We start from the raw sequence: 22,673 nt of genomic DNA, 5'->3' as shown, positions 1-22,673 counted from the left end.
TGACTATAACTCAATAAAAAATGTTAAACATAAATAAATAAATAAACAAAATAAAATAAAGAGAAAAAATAAATAAATAAAATAAAAATCTGCAACTTTATTGACTAATATGGAAAGATCACCAAGATATATTATTCGAAAAATGGCAGATAAAAACTGTGTATCTTTCTCCTAAAGGAAAAATACACACACTCATTTTTTGCTAGGATATAATATAAAAATCTCTGGAAGGAAAAAAAACACCTGGTAAAAGAGCCATCTCTTGAAAAGGGATTTAGAAGACGGAGGAGCTGAGTGAGAAGGTGAACTTTCACTGAATCCTTTTTACACCTTTTGAATTTTTCAACATATGCTTATACTAAGTATTTCTTAAATAAGTAAAAATTAAAATCCATGATGGGTTACACTTCTCATCCAAGTATCCTATTTCAACTTTCAAGCATATTCTTTCAGCATGCAGCTTACACTATTGTCTTAAAAGTTCAAATGATCAAAAATTTCCCAGTTTAAAAATTTGTCAATATGTTTAAAATCATTAAGCAAAACTGAATATGCTAGGCATCTGTTAGATTTCTAATTTCACTCTTCATACATTATGCATGTGTACATGGATTCATATATGTATAAATTTTCCTTTAAAGGAAACGGTGTTTTCAAAGTTTGCTTTTAGTAAGTCAAAGTTCAAACTCAGAAGACTGGCAGTCAGGAGGTCAAGATTCCAGTCTTCTAGTTTTTTTGCGTCTAGTTACCTGGGACCTTGGTAAAGCCATTTAGCTGAAGGCTTTCAGTTTTTTTCATCTGTAGATAAGGAAGCTAGATTTGATTAGTGTGTCTCAATTTAACCCATGCCTCCCCTGGTAATCACAATATCACCTTTAACTTTATTTGAAATTCAAAATTAATATCAAGAGTAAAAGAATTAATACAAAAAGACAAAATGCTGTTTCATTTCCAAACTAACCCTGCTGCCCATCCTCCACACACCCATACTTGGAAAAATTCTACTCAGCGATTTCTAAGTCTCTTCATATTTAAAATACAAGTCCTACATACAAGATAACAAAATAACCCTTAAATGTACATGTAATTTAACTTGGAAATCTCATCGTTACTGAGAGGCCCATGCCGTTTCAACAAGGACACAAAAATACAATAATGAATATGGAAATAAACATTCACATTAAGACTTTAAGGTGATGGGAAACCTGCCCAGGAGAAGAATATCAAACCAGTTTTAAGAAGCCAGTAGGCATCCATTGGTATGTGATAAACACAGACAAGTCGACAGCCACTGGGTTTAACAATGCTATTTAAAGAACCAGCACCTGCCTTTTAAGACCCACTGTATAAAACGGGAGCTGCCAAACGAGTCAACTGTGCTCACAGGAGCAATGAACTCAAACCCAGTTTAAGCAGAGGCTATGTAAGGCCGGAGGAGGAGAGCAGAGGGCTTTAGGGAGGGGTTAACTGATACATACCAGGGTAATCCGACTGCAACCCCAAGTCTATAACCTACTGGCTCTGTGAACATGAGTCAGACTCTTGTTACTACCTGAGCCTTGTTTTCCACAAAGGGACACTACCTCTGCCTGCTCTGTCCACCTCATGGTGACAGAGCAAGATTCTATCAGCTGATGAATACGAGAATACATGACAAATGTCCGCACAAATTCTTATCCCAATATTGTTCTGGGATTCAGTTTAGGAAAAATGATGCTTGAAGCTCTTCTTCCTTTCCATTCTCAGATATTCGTTACATCAGAATATCATTCCATTACTTAAAATTTGCCACTGTGCCTGAATGGCCACCTCTCTCTACCAAGAAGACCGGACTATGGATTTCAAATAGCAGGGCTCATGTCTTATTCCAGTTGATATTCCCCAAAATCCTAGCCTGGCACACAGCAGACGTGATGAACCGAACTCAGCTTAGCACAAAGAGATAACTATTTACTTTACAACCACATGCAATATTTCCCCCCAATCATTTTAACACTGTCCTTTAAAATCTGAGGGTAATTTTTAAAATCTAGCAACATAAATGGCAATTTAAAGGTCAAGACTTTAAAATTCATGCCCAATGACCACATGAATTTCAGTTAACATTACTATAATGACATTAATAAAACACAAAGAAATCTCACCTCTTTATGATCTTCTACAACGGTCAGGATGGTGTCAATGGTGTGTAGAATTCCCATAGCCATCACTGTTTTGTCTTCGACTTCCTCATACTCGTCACTTTGAAGAACTTTGCCAAATATCTCAGCCTGTGAAAACAGCAAGCACATTCCACAATTGGTACTGCCATACCCGCCCTCCACTGCGGTAAGTCAGCAAAAGGGCAGGTCACACATCTAGAGGCCAGCACTGCACAAACTGTACCATATGTCCTTTGCCAAGTGAATCAGTGCTAGAACCTCTCATGTTCTGGATACAGCCATTTATTCCCTATCTAGGCACAAAAGTGGAATATATATTAGCTATGACAAGCAGATAGCAAATATTTAAATTCTGGTTGTCATCAAATTAAGAAATCCAAAATCTAGGAAAACTAAAAAAATAATACTAAAACGAAAAGTTCAAGAGAAGGTTTAGGAGACAACATGAAGGAATCGCCTAGAAAATGAAACAAAAGAGCGGACATGGAAGACTGGGGAGAAAAGGTGAGGAAATCAGAGACTTAGTCCTGGCCCAGTATTCCACATCAGAACTATAGAACTGAATGGATGGTAGGAGAAATTCATCAAAGAAGTGGTACAAGAAGTTGCCCCAAACTAAAGGAAATAAGTTTCTAGAATCGAAGTCCAGAAAGTGAAAATTTAGGAGGCTCACTTCAAGACACATCATTAGGAAATCTCAGAATATTACAGATGAAAAAGGTGATCCTAAATGTTAGTAGATTTAAGCCTAATTAAGTATAGAAATTATTAACTGTCAGAATTATTAGAGCAAATATTTTTATAGTAGCATTTCAGTTACTTATAACTGAAGTCCAAATTTTGGAGTTTAATTTATTTATGTTATTCATGGATTTTACACCAAACTGACATGCAGCTTTGCCCAGTCTCACCAAGTGCTGAGTCATGTCAACAGCAATGGAGGCGACCTCTTGACTGTATTCACATATCATCTTCTGGATGACATTAGTGACATCGTCATTCTCTGTCTCTCTAACAATGTGCAACAGCTCCTGCATGATAGGCCTCACGTGTGGTTTCATATATTCCTTGGCTAATGCAATAAAAAACAAACTCAGTAAAAAGTTAGCATTCACAAGTGGCGAAGGAAATTCACTTGGTCACAAGGGAAAGTTACACAGCGTAGTAGGTTCCAGGGATGGTTAGTCCCGCACAGGAAAGAACTGTCCTGCCCAAAGTCCCAATAGCCCCACTGACAAATTTTAATTATACATATGCTCTGTCATCAGCATGACTAGTCAACATGAATGTGACATCAGAATACAAGTATTAAAAGCCACGTACATAATAAAGACTATGACCAACACTAACGGTGCCCATTCCCTGCCCCACCCCATCTCTAACCACCTTCCTCCCAACATATGCTTATATAATAATCAGTCCTTCCATTTAAACGTTGCTGAACAGAAGTAAAGGGCAAAGGTTTATTTGAACTTAGAAAAGAGAATTCTTCTAAACAAGGTATCTGTGTTATCACTCACTAGAAATACTCCTTAGTACTTTTGGAACTAGCAGAATCATAGAATCCTTGAGATGAAAGGAAATCTTGAAGCCATCTAGTCCAAACCCCTTAAATTTAGATACACGGAAATCTAAGCCTTGACAGATCATGTGCCTTGCCCAGGTTTACATGGCAAGTTAGTGGCACAATCAAAACTAGACCCCCAGGTCTCTGGATTGCAAGTCTGCCTAGAGTCCAACAGTTATCAACTTGTTTCCTAATCTAAAATTTTTCTGGAAACCACAGTCCATAGAAACTCCTCAAAATGACAAGAATAAACTCCTATAAAACTCTGAGGGGGCAAAAGCTCAAAACTCCAAACCCTGAGCCTTAAGACTTAGGGATTCATCTTTGTTAGGGAAGTGCACAGAAGTATTTAGGAAGGCCATGTCCAAAAAGCAAACAAAATACACCTTCTAAACGGTGTATTTTTATTTTGAATTTTAACTTTTTGGCTTTACCTTGTGCCTGGTTAGAAATTAATGACTGAAGAGCAAGGGCAGCTTCAACCTTGACGGGCATCTCCTTATCTTCAATCAGGCTCTTCTTCGCCAGGTCAACCGCATTTCTTAGGTTGAGCTCATTATGAAATTTCAAAGAACTGAACGCATGAAGTACCCAGCAGGACTGTGTTATAAGAAAAAGGGAACTATTAGGACTGTGGCATGATATAATGCTGTCACACACAGAAGAACTTCTCGCTACATAAAATATCATTAATTCTACCAAGCACCATTTGTTTATTTCTTTGTTTCTGGAGAATAGCATGTTAGCCTTAGTTGCTAACTTCCGGATTTCCCAGTCTTCTTAGAAGAAAGACAGTTTTATTACTTTTAAATTGCCTATATGCAGTAACATCATTCAGAGGAAAAAAGAAAACAGAGCCAAATTTAAGTGTCTCTGAAAAAAAGAAACCCTGTTAATGCTTTTAATAATTATTATGAGTATATCTAATTTATTATTTATATGCAAAAGCGATACCAACTAATGTGGACATTCATTTACTGTTCTTCAGAGCAAATGAATGAAACATTAGTTTTCCTTATGCTAACTGGCTTAATAAACTTTATTTTTTCACTCACATAAGATACGAAAAATTATAAACCTTATATAGATTATCAAACATATATATTAAACCACAGAATCATATTATCACTCTTTTAATTCTGTGTGCATAAAACACAATCAACACTAATTAAATTGAATTACTAAAGACTTGATAGAGAATTACAATTCAGAGTCTGTGAAAGGTGGCAGCCTCCTTATAAAAACATTTGCATGCTCTCAACATCTCTAATCTACATTCGTCCAAATATTTCTCTAGTGACTATTATCTTTTGTTTATAAATGTTTTAGAGTGTACAAAGCATTGTTAACATATGTTGCTTTTAGCAAGATATTTTATTGTGTTGATGTAGTTATAAAAATAAGTACTAGGCTCTTGAATTAAAGGTCTATTTTTATTTCTCTATAAAATACATTGTTTCTAGAAATAACATACACTTAGAACACAAATAAATGTACACGGATTATTACTTTCTCCATTTTACTAAGGCATCTCTAACTCCTCTCTTGGAAATCGTAATCAACTTTTTAGCCAAACTAGAATTGCCCTGCTGTTTTGGACACTGGAAATTAATCATCTTATGAATTAACACCGTACCATTTCCGTAACATCAGCCTCTCACTGCAGCCAGTAAGGCGAGGGTGAGAAAGAGCTGGAATTAAGGTCCATAAATCCCTTTGTTTACTAGTTTGTTCTTTATTCAGTTTGCTTGATTATAAGAGAAACATGCAAATCAACTTCATTTTGCCTCAATAGGTGGTCAAAGGTCAATGTATCCAAAAATATTTAGTTCAATAATTGGCTTACAAATGAAAATTTAGAGATACATAACGGAAACACGGGAAGCTTACTCTAGCTCGAAGGTATCCCAGGTTAGACAGCAACAATGGAAACACATGGTTCTGCAGCAACAGCTCCATTTGGTCCTTGAATAAACTCTTCTGTTAGGAAACAGAAGTTCAGTTTCACTTATTGATCCCTTTTTCATATGTAAAAATCACTTCCTAATAAAGTATGCTTATTGTAAGTTACACTTTGTATACTTCTACTTACAACTTTGTAGCATTATTTGACCTACATATTTTATATTCTAAAACAACACAGAAATAGTACCGTGGACATAATTTGATACTGATTGGTCCTTCTAGAAACAACACTAAAATAATTTCATATCTCTTTTTTTTACACAGCAACAGTTTCATACTGAACAACTGACAAATAAAGAAGTTATTTTTTCAAATTAAACAAACAGATGACGGAAAGAAAACTATTTACAGTCAACCCAATCATGCAGAAAGTCACCAGTTTTAAACAATCTATTAACTTTCATATTCTCTCATTTGCCTGTGCTTCACAGTATTATTAAGTAAAATTAAATCTGAGTAGCTTAACCTTCAATAAAATATCAGCGAGGGAACCAATCACATGCAGGGCTCCATCTTTCTTCCTAGGGTCAAAGTTCGGGTCTGTCAGGATTTGGTAACAGAATGCCATCATTTTTGGTAACACCTAGAGAATCAGAAGAATGCATTTTAATCTCCATGAGACTTCACTGTCTTGCTGCTGTATTAAATATGATGCACAAATGTTCAAAAATGAGGACATTTTATTGTTTTTTATCAAGCAATTATAATTAAGAAAACCAAATATCCCTTTTCCCTTAGGAGGACAGAAAAAATATTTCTAAAGTAATAGATTATAACCACTATGATAATTTTTCAATTAAGGGTGTCAAATCAACCCAGGCCACCTTTCAGTTTCTATTTAAAAAGAATAACTACACACCTCTTTTCTTTTCTTTGCAGCCGTGTACAACAGAGTCTGAGCTGCTGTGGTGGGAGAAGCATAATCTTCGAAAATATCTAAGATTGTAAGGGTTTAAACCATGTTAGTAAAAATACAATTACTTACTATAGATTTTAAACCTGATTGATCACTATTCCAAAACCAAGAAATAAAACAGTCCACAGGTAACACCGGTTCACAGCATAAAAAAGCTGAAGCTTTATCGTCTGTGCCCTCATGCACAATATTTAGCAGACTCTACAGGTTGTCCTTTTAAACAATCATGTAAAATAAAACAATGCATACGAGGCATAACTGTTTCACCGAGGACAGGAAAAGTACTTTATAAAAAAAAAGTCCACAAAAATTTATTTAGTGCTTACTATATGCCAGGCACTGTTCTAGGCTCTGGGAACACAAATATGAAATAAAAAAGTTTCTCATGGAACTTACGATAGTAAGAGAAAGAAAAAGATTATACACATACACACACATACACACAAACGATGTTATAGCTGAAAACACACATACACACAAACGATGTTATAGCATCTCAGAGAGGTTAAGTAACTTGCCCACTGTCACACAGCGAGTAAGTGACCAAGCTAGCATTCATATCTAGGCTGTCTTAATATCAAAGCCTGAGCTCCTTCAGTTTTTACCAAATCTAAAAACATCATTATTAATATCAGTCAATACATTTAGAAGGAGCATTTTGTTCTTATAAATAACTGCACATGACAAAAATATAAAAAGAAAAGTAATACCATAATGGTTCTCCCCAATAATTGTCTAAAAGTAAAATCCACATATCAAATAATAGTCACTGCATTCTAGTCCACAGAAGGAAATGATTAAGGAAAAAAGGTACTTCAGTGAGCCTTGAATTATCCAGTCTCCTTTACACAATAAAATGTAAATTCTATCAATCGACACCTACAGCTATTAACTACTGCATTTTCTAAAAACTGAGATACTTTCTTATTTGATATGAAGAATAAGTGAAATAATGGTAACTTTCTGGAAGTTGCACAAATACACTGCACATTATCAAAACTCACAGGTACCACAGGAAAGCTAAACACTGAAAGAATGCCTTAAAGAAGATAGAAGAGTGGCTAGTCATTCCGCTCTATCAAAGCAAACCAGGAAAACAAAAGCATGAGGAAGGGGAGTTAATAAGTCAGGCATATGTTTAGTGACTTTCAAAAAGAAACGGTAGAATGGAGGATACGGCAGTGGTAAACACTGTTTCTCATTCACTTGCTTTTCCTGTGCTTTGTCACCAAGGGAAGAGGCACTTCCTCCCTTACTGAATCAAATAATACCAAACACCAAGCATTGTGAAAACAACATAACCCAATAATCTAGCATCTCTACCAGTTGGCTTAACTCAAGGAACTAGAGACACATGGCCTGACAAAGGGAAGGCACTTCGGCGTGCCCTGGACAGAGCTAGTCTTGTCAACTATTGATTTCAGTATTCATGGAAGGCAAGCTAGAGCCACAAACTTGCAGAGGAACGTAGGGACGTGGAAGGGATGGAGAATGCAAAATAAAGCAAGCAAGTTGAAGTCTCTGCCCTCACATAGCTTCCTTGGTATGGAAGAAACAGAGTTACACAAATAGCATCTTGCTGTGCTAAGTTCCATGAAGTGATGAAATTCAAACTGGGGATAAAAGGGAATGAACTTGAACGACCCACGCAATTCAACAGCTTCCAGGAAGATCCACGGCTAACGGACCCCCATAGAACTGGGCCACACAAGTGGGGTCACCATAGGTAATTTCAGTCCCCTGTGGAATACTCAGCCCCTAGGATAAGGAGGCAAACTAAAGTGAGGTGCCCCTAAAATATGCGGAAATCCAAAGGATCTCCCAGACTGAGAACAATCCAATCCACAAATGGGCACCCAAAAGGCTCGGAAAGGAATGGTCCCTACAGACGAGCATCACCGCGGAAAGTTACAGACTCGCCAGGACTGCTTCCGCACCCACGAGAGGGATGCACGGAGCAGCGATTCACCTCCCACAACAAAGGCCTCAAGTCTGCTGGTCCAACGGGACATCGAGCTCTCAGGAGCTTCAGAGTTTACCACGCAAAGCAGAACTTCAGGAACTTAACAAAGGAAATCTGCTCAAAAATAGAAATTCAGTTGTTACTTTATGTATCCAGGAACTGATGAGGAATAAAATCATCTCGATTACCAAATTTCATCCTTATATACTCGTACGGGTCCTCCTGCCACAGCTCTTCGTCCTCATCTTTGTAGCACATCACAGAAAATATCACATCTTCAGAGATATTCTAAGGAGAGAAAAAAAGCAAAACAACAAGTGGGTGTCGAGCATCGGCATTTGGGGAACAGCAATAAGAAGGCCTTCATGAAGTTAGTTTTCCGAACCGTCACATTCATCCTCCTGTTAGGCCTGCGCTGGCCAGAGTGAAAGCGGGAAAGTGAGAGCCTGGACGGCGGGGGGTGGGGGCGTGGGTGTAGCATTAAACATAAAATTACTTTAAAATAACAATTGATTGAAGGTATAGGGAAAGAGTTGGATGGAGACGCTATTCTTTGAAGCAACAGCAGGAATAATAGAGTTTTACTATCAACATGGAAAACACTTAAACATACCGTGATTCTTCAAGGAAGAGAAATAAACATCAAGCCAAGGTTATCTTTACTAATATTATTACTTATTGTGAACATTTTTACATTTCCATTTTGATCCTAAATGTTGATGCTTCAACAATATTAAAATTTTATTCTCCTTTTTCCATTTTCAAAAACGTAATTTCCTACCATACAAATGCAGGTTTCATGGGGTGGGGGGGGGAATCACATTTAATCACCTCTATGTACATTACCGCTAACGCTCTACTAAGCCCTTCTGTGTTCTGACCGTTATGTATGTAAAAGCAAAATCATCTCCTATCACTTCTTCCAAAGTAAGTAATTCTAAGAGAAAAAAATTCAGCCCTAATAATCAGGAGCTTTCTTATTTCTACGTCACAGCGATGTAAAAATAAGGCAGAAGGCATCGAGCAGGGGAAAAAAATGCTATCACAACTCATCCTTACTTTACAGGAACACAGTAGATAAGACGAAATCTGTATCTTTATTAATTACAAAGAAGCAGAGTCACTATTCAAGCAAGGGGATTAGACAGATATTATTACGATATCACAGAGAACAATGCAAAAGATACAGTGTCTGTGAGACCTACAGTAAGAGAACACTAAACAAATTCTATCCTGGACACAAAAGACAAAGCCAGAAGAATCTGTTTTACCTTTTAATCATCTTAGAGACAGAGAATTTAAGAATTCATAGTCTGAAAGGAAAAAAATTCAGTTCCTAACATCTTTGACTTACCCAAAATTTTAGGTATTTAAATAAGAATTAATTTATTAATGGTCCATAATTTTTCATTCTCAATTATTCTTTAATTAAACAACCATGCTGAGTTCTACCTTTAAGTAAACAATTGACATGAAAATGGAAACCTTTAGCCTCTGTTGTAGAACTTAATGATCCAAAATGAGAAATAACAGCCTTGTTTGCTCATAACTGCAGAAGAAAGCAGTCACGTATCAGGCTTCAGTTCCTGGAAACACTAGCTCGGTAGAGTCCTGGAGACTGTTTCCCAAATGCTATCACACAAAATGCCTCATGTGATCCTAGCCACCTTGGATAAGAAGGGTAGAAAAATATTATCTGACTTAACAGAGGAGAAGCTGAGGGTAAATGAGATTTCAAGTAAGATCAGCTAAATCCAAGTCTTCCAACTCATAAAACTTGAAGGCCTCCCTCCTCTCAGATACTTACTTTCGAGCCCTGATCACATATAAGACCGCGCTCCTCTGAAATTATTAATGGAAACAAAAACACATCAAAAATTAAACAAGGGATTAATGACATTTACTTTGTCTAGAAAAGTTAATTTAATGAGAGAAGAATTTTGGAGAGCTGTTCCCTGACACTAACCTGTATGTGTGGCTTCATCTGCTTCCAGGTCACAGAGTGAACAATCCCTTGGTTGAGATAGTTAAATGCTTGCTGAAGCACACGGGGAGCTACATACTCTTTCTGCCTAAATTGGTCTAAAATCTTTAGCAGTACCTATAGGAAAACAGGGACAGAAAACACAGGAGAACATAAATAATTTTAAGGCTAAGGGGAGGGGCATTTTAGGCACGACATAAACCCAGAATCCACTGAGATCAAAATGAACAGATTTTTCGAGAAATGAGTATTTTGTAGGAAGGCACACGGGCTGTTTTAATTCTTAGGTAGGTCCTTGTTATATTGAACTGAAGAATGTCTCACTGTGATTTCCAGCCATCTATCCTACTTCTAACTGGCAGAACGACTCAAAATAAGTCTACACTCTCTTCCACATACGAGCTCATCAAATAAATTAAGACTCCTGTCAAAAGAAATTATAACAGACTTGACTGAATGAATACTGAAAACACCCATACAAGCAGGAGACACTGTAAACAGATTTTAATATTTGATCAAGGTGCATTTCAACTGGAAGAGAGTAAGTTATCCAAAAAATAATACTGGGACAACTGATTAACCCTCTGAAAAAAATTCAGTTGGCTCCCTAACTAAACTTCGTACCAAAATAATATTCCCCACATGGGGGAATATTTCAACAACAATAAAAAATGAAACCATAGAAAAACTTAAAAAAAAAAGTGGAAAAATTTTATTTTATAATCTCAGACCATGGAAAGTCTTTGTAAAAATAATATAAACTGAGGAGTTATTTTTTTTTAAATTGATTTTTTTTAAGTTGTTTATAAGGAAGGAACCATGCCCAAAGCAGCTGTGACTGGCCCAAGGACCCTCAGTCAGAGGCAGCATAACAAAGTCCAACTCCTCCAGTTCCTGGTCTCCAGAGCCCGTCACTACAGCAAGCTTCTAACTGAACTGCTGAATAAATAAGAAGGGTTCTTTCAAAACATGAACAGAATTTATAAATTCTAAACATGAAGTCAGTTCAAGTTACATAAAATTCAGGTTTATGGAATTCATTCTCATATTCTTCTTCACCATAAGGTACAACAAGATATTGAATATAGTTCCCTGTGCTATACAGTATAAACTTGTTGTTTATCTATTTTATATATATTAGTCAGTATCTACAAATCTCGAACTCCCAGTTTGTCCCTTCCCACTCCCTTCCCCCACTGGTAACCGTAAGTTTGTTTTCTACGTATGTGAGTCTGCTTCTGTTTTGTAAATAAGTTCATTTATCTAAGTCTTCTGATACAAAAGCTTAGAACAAAGAGGTGAGGTTCAAAGAAACAGAGGATAAGAAACTCATACGAGGCAGAGAGATCACAGAAGAACCCAGTCTAGCACTGCTGACTGCTACACAAGTACCAATAAACTTGAGAGGTCTGAGCCCGGGTCTAGGAAGGGGTCTGGAAGGGCGGTTCTTGTGGTAAGCACCCTGAACCTGAACGAGGTCGACTGCAGTTGTGTTTCACTTGGACACTTTGCTTGCATTACTATGGCATTTGCATCTCAGTCCTGGATGAAAGATGGAATTCACAGGAGTTCACAAGGGTTGCAGAGAGAGACTCCATTCCTAGACTGTCTCCCACAGCAACAGTGCCAAGTATGCCCTGGGACATGTGGTTCTAACCCTGACGACACTCTGTAAGACCCCCAGAGCTGCCACCTCATCCCTTATAAATATGTAATGAATTAATTAATATGCTTGCAACCTACTTTTAAATGGACAGAAATGACTTAACTACTTTCAGTAGTAACCATCCTTCTACTTAAAAAGTTATAAGTTTATTACCTGCTGAATTCCCACCGCGTAAGTTTTCAAAAAGAATTCAGAAAATTCAAAGTATTCTTTTGTGACATTTCCTGGGCTTCCATATCTTAAAATACAAAGAGAAAATGTTTAAATACTGTGAATTTTAAAAGCAAAGCATGCTCACAGGTTTAAATACTTGTTGAAAGATGCATTCTTTGGGCACAGAAAACTAACACTTTCCCTTTTTTCCACAAGCCCCAAATTGAAATCATGATAAGCTGTACTCAAGACTCTGGACCATACTTAAAATTTCAGGCAGAAATGTCATTTCTCCATTCTTTTTACAGAAGAATAGAATGATCCAGAGAAGACTGTCTACTTCATTATGATCACAGTGAAGCCTGCTTTAAAACAGAGGGTGACTTTTTGACCTCTGTGGCTCTAAAGAAAAATAATCATATACAGCAGAACATCAAGGGACCTACTTGATTTTCTTATATCCAACACTTAGATACTAACCACAGATTGTAAATCTAATAAACAGAATTACCGCTCAAAGAGACGAGCTACAATGTGTAGCGCCCACTTCTTACACTTCCACCAGACCAGCTCAGGTCTGTCGTCCTCATCAATTTGCAGAGTCTCCTAGGAAGACAAAAGCACCCAGATAAAATTCTCACACGATGAAAGAGGTTTTTGTGACTAACAAAGGTGGAATAGATGCTGATATAAATTAGGTAAGATTACATGTGAATTTCAGACTGCCGCACATATGCAAATTCTTACTTTGCAGATGCTAGGCGGCAGTTAAATGAGCAGGCAAATTTCAACTAACCAATGCCGTTGTTCACACTTATCTCCTATCTTCAAAAGGGCCAAGTAAGTAGAGAACAAAATACAAAACACCATATCCTTTGAGGAAACTCTCTGGGATGATAGAAAAGATCTATATCGTGACTGGGGTCACAGGAACACAAGCGTGTGTTTGTCAAAATCCAGGAACTGCTAAATTCTGTGCGTTTATGTGCATGAAGTGAACTTCAACATAGTTTGTCCCAAGATATGGACAAAGGAAAGAAGACTGCACGTTTGGAGACAAGCTTCAATTTTAAATATCTGATGTATTTTCATTTAGTTAATTCGATTAGTTATTGAGTTAATTTGATAGATGAAATACAGTATCACTGTTATTGCAGATAAAAATGAGACACTATCTTTTACCTATCAAACTGGCCAACTTAGAATTTAACATAAGACATTCTCAGTCACTGCTTATTAAGGTGTAAGCCAGGGCACTGTTTCTGGAGAGCAGTCTGCGAGATCTGTCAAAGCCTTGCACAGGAAATTATACCCATTACTTTGTAATAACTGTAAATAGGGTATAATCTATAAGAACACTGAATCACTATGCAGGACATCTGAAACTAATAAAATATTGGAAATCAACTACACCAATTAATTAATTAATTAAAGACCTGTCAAAGCCTTACACACACTGCTAGGAGGTTATCCAAAGAAAATAATCATGTGCATAAAAATTTAACTACATCCTTATAGCTAAAATATACAAAACTTAAAACAACTTAAATATCCAACAAATGAAGTAGTCAACAAAAATGACAGAATATAAAAAGCATTTGTAGTCATTAAAAATACTTAGATTTTAAGGGGAAAATCAATTCCTAGATAGTACCTATCTCTACCATTTTTACAAACAAAATATGGTTGTTCCTCTTGACAAATTTCATTAATGCTCCTTTTTCTGCAAACCCTTTAAAATCATTTTAATAAGATTATGTCAGCATACCTTTTTAAATCACTTCTTCCTATAAAGATTTTGTAATATTTCTTGTATAAAGAAAAAAACATGGTTGTATATAAACACAGAGAAAAAAGACAAGAGGAATAAATACTAAGTTTTAAAAATGCTTATCATTTTTACTAGGATTAAATATAGTAATTATTTTATTAAGTTTGCTTATATGAACTTTCTAAAAATGAATATATTTGATTAATTATCTTTATTACAGTCATAATTTTTTTTTCCCCAAGTAGCAGGCTGGGATAATACATCAGTCTACCACAAATGTCCCAAACCCAAGTTTTCCCCATTGTTAGGAACAGAAGCCCTTTCTTACAGGAGGAACAGTCCTGTCAATAATAGTTCGGAAGATCTCCATCCACGCTGTCATGGTCTGGTTATTGACCAGCTGAAGAGGCAATGCATACTGAAAATAAAAGAATAACAATATCAGACAATAATTTCTCCCCTCCAAAAACTCAGTAAATTTACCTACATTGAAAAGTTGAAATATATGAAATGGCTAACATTTGACCATGAAAATAGTAATATCAGATGGTTCAGCCTAAACTCTAACTTAAAATAGGTCTATAAGCCTATGTATATAAATTAAATGTTTAAAACCTAGACATACATGCCACAAATTATTTCTCTGGGCTGATTTTTTTAAGTAAAAGTAATAATAATAATACAGTAAGGAATCATTTATTCAGCAGGAGACTCTAGATAAGCAATTTTTTTTTATCATTTACCCCTTTGCGTGTCAAACTTTTCATTTTGCCAGCTTTATTGAGATATAATTGCTATATACCATTATGTAAGGTTAATGTATACATGATGATTTGATACACATTATGAAATTATTATGATAAGGTAACATATTACCTCATATAATTATCTTTTTTCAAGATATAGTTCATTTACAATATTCTATCAGTTTCAGGTGTACAACATAGCGATTTAATATTTTTACAAGTTATATTCCATTTAAAGTTATTACAAAATAGCTAATTTCCCTGTGCTGTACAATATATCTTTTACTTATTTATTTCATACATAGTAGTATCTTTTAATCCCATACCCCTATCTTGACCTTCCCCTCTTCCTTCTCCCAATTGTTAACCACTAGTTTGTTCTCTATATCCATTAATCTATTTCTGTTTTGTTATATATGTTCGTTTTATTTTTTTAGATTCCACATATAAGTAATAATACAGAGTATTTGTCTTTCTCTGTCTGACTTACTTCACTAAGCATAATACACTCTAGGTTCATCTACTGCTGCAAATGGCAGGTTTTCATTTTTTATGACTGAGTAATATTCCGTTGTATATATATACTACATCTTCTTTCTTCATTCATCTATTGACAGGCACTTAGGTTGCCTCCAGGTCTTGGTTATTGTAAATAACACTGTTATTAACACTGGGGTGCATGTATCTTTTCAATTTAGTATTTTTGTTTTTCCAGAATATACCCAGCAGTGTAATTGCTGGATCATATGGCAGTTCTATTTTTAGGTTTTTGAGAAATCTCCGTACTGTTTTCCATAGTGGTTGCACCAACTTACTTTTCCACCAACAGTGTATAACAGTTCCCTTTTCTCTGCATCCTCACCAACATTTATTGTTTGTAGACTTTTTGATGATAGCCATCCCTGGCAGGTGTGTGGTGATATCTCATTGCGGTTTTGATTTGCATTTCTCTGATAATTAGTGATGTTGAGCATTTTTTCACGTGCCTGTTGGCGATCTGTACATCGTCTTTTGGAAAAATGTCTATTCACATCTTCTGCCCATTTTTTAATTGGGTTGTTTGTTTTTTAGATATTGACTTGTATGAGCTGTTTATATACTTTGCATATTAACCTCTTATCTGTTATATCATTCGCAAATATTTTCTCCCATTTAGTAGGTTCCTTTTTTGTTTTGCCAATGGTTCCCTTGTTTGTCTAAAAGCTCTTAAGGTTAATTAAATCCCATTTGTTTATTTTTGCTTTTATTTCCTTGTCTTAAGGAGACAGATCCAAAAAAATACTGCTATGATCTATGTCACAGAGTGTTCTGCTTATTTTCCTAGGAGTTTTATGGTTTCTGGTCTTACATTGAGGTCTTTAATCCATTTTGAGTTTATTTTTGTATATGGTGTGAGGAAATGCTCTCATCTCATTTGTTCACATGCAGCTATCCAGTTTTCCCAGCACCACTTATCAAAGAGACTGTCTTTTCTCCATTGTATATTCTTGCTTCCTTTGTCAAAGATTAATTGACCATAAGTGTGTGGGTTTATTTCTGGACTCTCTATCGTGTTCCATTGATCTATGTGCCTGCTTTTGTGCCAGTACCATACTGTTTTAATTACTAAAGCTTTGTAGTATAGTCTGAAGTCAGGGAGCATGATGATGCCTGCAGCTTTGTTCTTTTTTCTCTAGACTGCTTTGGCAATTCAGGGTCTTTTGTGGTTCCATGTAAATTTTAGGATTATTTGTTCTAGTTCTGTGAAAAATGTCATTTGTATTTTGATAGGGATTGCATTAAATCTACAGACTGCTTTGGGCAATATGGACATTTTAACAATATTAACTCTTCCAATCCAAGAACATGGGTTATCTTTCCATTTCTTTGTATTGCTTTCAAATCCCTTCATCAGTGTTTTACAGTTTTCAGAGTATGTGTCTTTCACCTCCTTGGTTAAGTTTATTCCTATATATTTTATTCTTTGGATGCAATTGTAAATGGGACTGTCTCCTTAATTTCTCTTTTCATCATTATCTTTTTTTGTGGTGGGAACTCCTTTTAATGCCTTTAATGAAAATCTCTACTTCATGAAACACTCAAGAAACATTTCTTCCCAGCACTTTCCTCTACACTGTGGCACGATATCACGGTCCACTGCATCACACAGTGCGGATTCCACCCCACACTACACCGTGAGCTACGGGAGATGAGGCACAGTGCCTCTGCATCCCTGCATTCCAAAACCTGCTACATGCTGAGGACCTAATGGAAGTAAGAGACATAGTCCCTGTCTTCACAAAGCCTACACTCTAGCTGGGGAAACACACATTTAAACAAGGAATTACAATATGGTGTGATGAACAGTACAAATAAAAGCAGCACCGTGTTGATAAAGGCACCCAGGAGGACCACCTAATACAGCCTGGTAATATCAGAGACAACTTCCCGGACGAAGTGTTATGCAAGCCAAGTCCTAGAGAAAGCACACAGCGACCAGGGCATAAAGGGGAAGGAGAGTCTCAGGCTGAAACACGGGACCATCAAGGCTTTCCTGCATGACTGATGTGTAAGGTACAAAGCTAAGTATGGCATAAGAAGAGGCGGGAGACGAAGGAGTCTATAGCCCACGCAAAGAAGTTCACACTTTGTTCTAAGGGCGGTGGGGGGTCAGTCAGCCTTAAGCTGGGGAACAGAGGAGGAGCAGACTCAGGGCTAGGAGAAAGTGACAATCAGTTTCTTTTTCGACAAAACAGTTCTGAAGTATGTATGGCACGTTCAAGTGCCCTGTACACAATAAATATCTAATAAATGCCTAGACAAAGTCAATTACAGCATACTTTTCAAAACATACATTTTTCTGCCTCTTCCCAAATTGTCAATCACTTTTACTTACATTATCACTGTATCTGTGCCTCTTAAAACCTTCTCAATTTCTGCTTCCAGGATTCCCAGCTGAAGAGTATTACTACAGTAGCATGTAATTACCAAAATGGTCTAAAATGTTGAGGGTTTTTTCACTGTTTTTTTCAGGCTTTTAATACATGTTGAGAAAACAAAAAATTTTAGATTTTGCCCCCTTAGCAAATCAAGGTAGAGGCTTTAGGAAGACTGTTTCATCAGCCTCTGTTTAACTTCCTGATTCCTGGCTATGCTTCTCACAATGGAAGAGAAAGTCTGGCCTCCGAATAAATGAGGCATTACTACATCCAATGGCAAAATATCTCACTGAATAAAAAATGTTTGCGTCAAAGTGATTCTCCTGAGGAGGACGTCTGAACAGAAAAACAAAAACACATCTTTTCTTGGATGTGCTTCCTTCCTGCTTCCCCATCTCCCAAAAAAGGCTGAACTGAAAAAAATAAAGTCTTCCTTGGACTGTCACTACTAAAAGTTTAAAAGATGAGGCTAAAAATATAAATCTTTATTAAAGTGAAATATTCTGAAAGTACAAAGTACAAAGGTACTTAGGACAGACGGAAGCCAAGAACAAAACCAGACAATTGTGGCTCCCTAGCTTGACAAAACTACCCTCTTGCCATGAAGAATTTAACTGGAAAGCAAGAAATGGGGCTTTAATTCATCATCAAAGAGTTTAAACTGACAACAATTATTCTTTCTTCACCCCGAGCTAAATAATTTACCCAAGCCTTTCAAGGATTAAATTTTAAAGATTTGTATGTTTAAAAATTCCATCTGTATCTTCTCTAATTATTTTTTAGATTCCCATATTAATGTCCTTTATAGCTTTCAGATAATAAGAAGTATTTTAAATAAAGGTAAATGAGGCACTGAATCTTAGTTTTCAGCTTTAAAGTGGATCAAATGCAAAGAAACTACCATCAGTATAATTAATTACCCAATTAAAAAAGGAACTCCCTTCTTTTCCATCCTCCTCTCCTTAATCGTACCTAATCTACAGGCAGAGTGCTGTGGAAACATTAGTCAAATCATCAGGTTTTAGGGCAGTTAACTACCCCGTTTCTTCCATACCAGGCTTCAGACAGTGGAGCGGCCTGTGGACACTGAATCTCAGCCCTGCCACTTCAGTAACCTGACAGTTAAGCTGACTTCTGTTAGCCTGATCTCTCATAAGGAGTTTTTAGAAGAAATATATGTGAGATTATATAACATGTGATTTTTAACAATGACTGACACTTACCTCTGAATACTTTCTATGTGTCAGGCAGAGATACAAGCCACCCTGTTTGTCTTTTGCTATAGAAACTTACCTGAACAAGTGCATAGAAGATTTTCAGAATCTGTTTCTGTAGTAATACAGAATAATGTGAGGAATCAGGAAGAAGCTGCATGATTTGTTGCTGAATACGAGGCAGAAATATTTGCATTGCTGCTATAAGAGGTTCTCTTTCCTCTGCTTTCTTATATCTATGTGAGCAAAGACAAAAAGAGAGAAAAATAATTTCTGCCCCACAAAACAGCTTAAACAATGACTGAAAAATCTATTTTTTTATACTAAAATGATAACATTCTAAACACTGGCTTACATTTTCTGTTTGGACTGTGAGAATACAGTTGAAAGAAACTTTGAAAGAGCATATCCATGTTTTAAGCAGAATACCTAAAATCTTTCTACAAAGACTTAGACTAGTTTAAAAGAATCCAAGGCAGTTTTGCAATTTTCCTACACGAATTTCTCTAGAACTTAAATTAATCTTCATCACACCGCAATCCTTCCTATAAAATACAAGTTGATATACCAGTTTAAATAGACATTCCTACTATGTAATTAACGCAGGAAAAAAAATTTCTTCATCTACTATCCTACATTTTAAAATAGTTTACAAAGTTATGAGCTCTCAGATCACTTTAATAAGTCTGTAACAGTCTCTAAAAATTATTTTTAGAAGAATGCTACAGGACTTTGCATGCAGGAGAAGGAGTACCCTTAGAAACTAAAAAACAATGTTATTAAATGTGACGCTAGTCCCACACCCCCCAAGCAACTTACATGGAAGAGAAAGTCACTAGCAAAGAAACGCGAACATTTTCTATCTTGCGCCCAAACGGCAAGTTTACTTAATAATGTGCTCACTTGAAGACAAATGTTAAGGTACCTCTACAACAGAGTTTCCGAGGCAAGGTGTTAATAAATGGTCCTCTGAAACTAATAAACTAATAAGTTTGAGAAACACTGCAGATCATGTCAGTGCCTTAGAGATTCGTAACGTACATTAGCAGATTCAAGATTCTCTGAAAAACTGTAGTAAATAAACATGTTTAACTAAGTTTAACCCAACATTTCCCAGACTAATCTGATTTTGTAACACCCATAACAGATCCCTCAATGCAATGTAATTTTTTTCTAAGTAACACGAGGCTGGTATCTTCAGCCAGTAGAAATCAACTTACTCATATGTCTTCACCAGTTGATACAGACATAATAAACTGCCAAGCCAGCTTCCACTGCTCTGTGACTGCAAGTAATAGTCTATCTTGTCCACTACCGCTGGCCAGTGACCAGGGAAATCGTATTTAATGATGGCACGGAGACACATTGTTAACTGGACTCTATAAAGTGGGGGAAAAAAGTCCAAAATCTAAGTAGTTATAAATACCAGGTTTCAGAGACCTCCAATATTTTACACAAAAGCACTCTGATTCCTATTTACCTACATTATATAGTTATTTATCTGGGGTTGGGGGAAAGGAGCAGTCCTATAAGAAAAACCTCCTCAATAGCTCAAACTTACTGAAAACAAACAAAATGGGTAATTGCCTAAAATAAATGAAACCTCTCAAATGGTCTTATCCTAAATAAAGCTTTGTTTGTCAAAAAAAATGAATTTAAACATAAATTCATAAAATTAAAAAAAAAAAAAAAAGACAATGAATCCACCCCAGCACTATAAAATTTTCCAACTTGCTGTATTTTGTATTTTGGTTATCACATGCTAAGGAGGACAGAAAACCAAAAAAGTATTTTAGCAATTTCAACTGGACAGACTTAGCCTAAAAATGGTCAAAAAAAAGTAAAATGGAGGCATACAAAACACCAGGAAGTGCCTCTGTGAACCAAAGGCTTGAACCGCTCAGTTCCCAGCCACACAGTTATTTTGCACCTATCAAAGCTTCCTGAGATCCTAATTTTTGTACTTCGAGGTATAAGGAACAAGCATTAATTGGCAATTCCTGAAGAGGAAAGCTAAGAGCTATTTCCAAAGAAATAAAGAAAAAAGCAACAGGAAAGACTACAGCAGGAAAAAAAAAAAAGAAAAGAGAAAGAAATGCCTTTAATAAAACCACAAAGTTAAGTGATAAAAGATATGATCTCATAACACCTAGGTCCGTAATAATTTCCTCAACTGGATCCCAACTATATTGGGAGAGAAAAATTAAGTGAGGGAAAAAAAATGCCTCTTCTATAAACTATCAGTGTGTCCTGACATGGTCACCTGCCAGTGGTTAGAAAGTGAATCCTGCTAAATTAGGATTCCACAGTGCCAAAAAAAAAAAAAAAAAAAAAAAGTATGTGTCAATTAAACAACCAATAACTTAAATTCACTGAAATGAAACAAACTTAAAAATAATGCCTGGTGGGGTTGGGGGGTGGGGGAGGGTATAGCTCAAGCGGCAGAGTGCACGCTTAGCACGCATGAGGTCCTGGGTTTAATCCCCAGTACCTCCTCCAAATACAAATAAATAAACCCAATTCCCCACCCCATAAAGAAAAAAAGAGGAAAAAAAATAATGCCTTTTCCTATGTTACCAAATCTATTTGCAAAAGATCCTTTGCAATACTCTTAAATAAGCTTCGAGACTATTTCTTCAAGAGTGGTTACAGTTAAGCCTTCAGGACATAAAAGGAACAAAGCCACAAAGAATTGCCTCATAATAAAGATAAAGATAGAGATCTTGTGCCACCAGCAGCTGTGCCTAAACAACACATAGGTCTTATTTGTATTCAATAAAACTGAAGCTTTTCATTTTTTTAACTCATCTTCAGGTTGACCCTCTTAATCCTTTCCCATCCCAAGCTAAGCAAGGGACGACTATCAAAAGACATTGCTTTGCTTGCAAGATTCAGAGGGATCCGAAAATGTAAAGATTTTGACAAGAAATGGATACGTGATGGTACCAGAGGGAAGCCAGTGGCAGACTGGCATTTGGGCAAAGAGAATAATGACGATTTTCTTTCATCAGTACACCTATTCTCTCCTCTTTGCAAAACAGCTGCACAAACAGTTCAATGTTTGTCCTCCTTCCTCTCTGTTCCCCTCACACCCTTCCCTTTCTACTGCTTATGTCACATGGACACTGTACACTCAGGGATAAACTTATACCCAGTCTCTTGAAGTTAAACAATTTCGTTCCCCTACCTTAGTTTCGTCTACTCCCCTCCTCCACTTTCAAAAGAAACCTGATCACTTGCTCATGTTGAAAAAAAATGTGTTTCTCCTATTTTAAGACTGCAGAATTTTTATGACTCTCCAGCTGTGCCGTCCGATAGGGGCAGGTGCACACTGGAATTTAACCAAAGTTAAAGTAAAAATTCAGCTCCTCAGTCACAATCGCCACATCTCAAGTACTCAGTAGCCATCTATGCCACGTGGCTACATGCTGGACAGTGCTGATTTAGAAGATTGCTGTCACTGCAGAAAGTTACATTGGACAGTGCTGCTCCACAGTGTCCAATCTAAATTTGAAAAACCAGGGACAGCTCTTCTAGTTTATACTTACTCTATCCTGTCCTCTTCAAAGGAAAAAACGCTCAGCTCATAAAAATGAATAAAACGATAGGTAAAGTGTTACAAAAAGTGGTAGATTAAAAACTCCCAGA

At 36.4% G+C, this 22,673-nt stretch overlaps 1 protein-coding gene across 1 annotated transcript in view; it reads right to left on the bottom strand.

Annotated features, from left to right (window-relative positions):
• The window catches only part of IPO8 (importin 8), a 60,021-nt gene that overhangs the window by 27,803 nt on the left and 9,545 nt on the right, over positions 1-22,673 (bottom strand). Inside the window, exons 4-16 of the mRNA XM_032473247.1 lie at positions 20,246-20,404; positions 19,105-19,261; positions 14,476-14,565; positions 12,888-12,982; positions 12,377-12,461; positions 10,540-10,674; positions 8,762-8,861; positions 6,554-6,630; positions 6,161-6,277; positions 5,620-5,709; positions 4,164-4,329; positions 3,074-3,234; positions 2,145-2,270 (exon numbers count right to left, since the gene is read on the bottom strand). Of these exons, the coding sequence (XP_032329138.1) occupies positions 2,145-2,270; positions 3,074-3,234; positions 4,164-4,329; positions 5,620-5,709; positions 6,161-6,277; positions 6,554-6,630; positions 8,762-8,861; positions 10,540-10,674; positions 12,377-12,461; positions 12,888-12,982; positions 14,476-14,565; positions 19,105-19,261; positions 20,246-20,404 (1,558 nt within the window). The remainder of the gene's footprint in view (positions 1-2,144; positions 2,271-3,073; positions 3,235-4,163; positions 4,330-5,619; positions 5,710-6,160; positions 6,278-6,553; positions 6,631-8,761; positions 8,862-10,539; positions 10,675-12,376; positions 12,462-12,887; positions 12,983-14,475; positions 14,566-19,104; positions 19,262-20,245; positions 20,405-22,673) is intronic.

The sequence above is a fragment of the Camelus ferus genome, chromosome 34 (genome assembly GCF_009834535.1).
Source record: "Camelus ferus isolate YT-003-E chromosome 34, BCGSAC_Cfer_1.0, whole genome shotgun sequence".
NCBI classification, from domain to species: domain Eukaryota; kingdom Metazoa; phylum Chordata; class Mammalia; order Artiodactyla; family Camelidae; genus Camelus; species Camelus ferus.
Note: the sequence above shows the minus strand (reverse complement) of the source record. Positions and strands in the feature narration are given on the sequence as shown.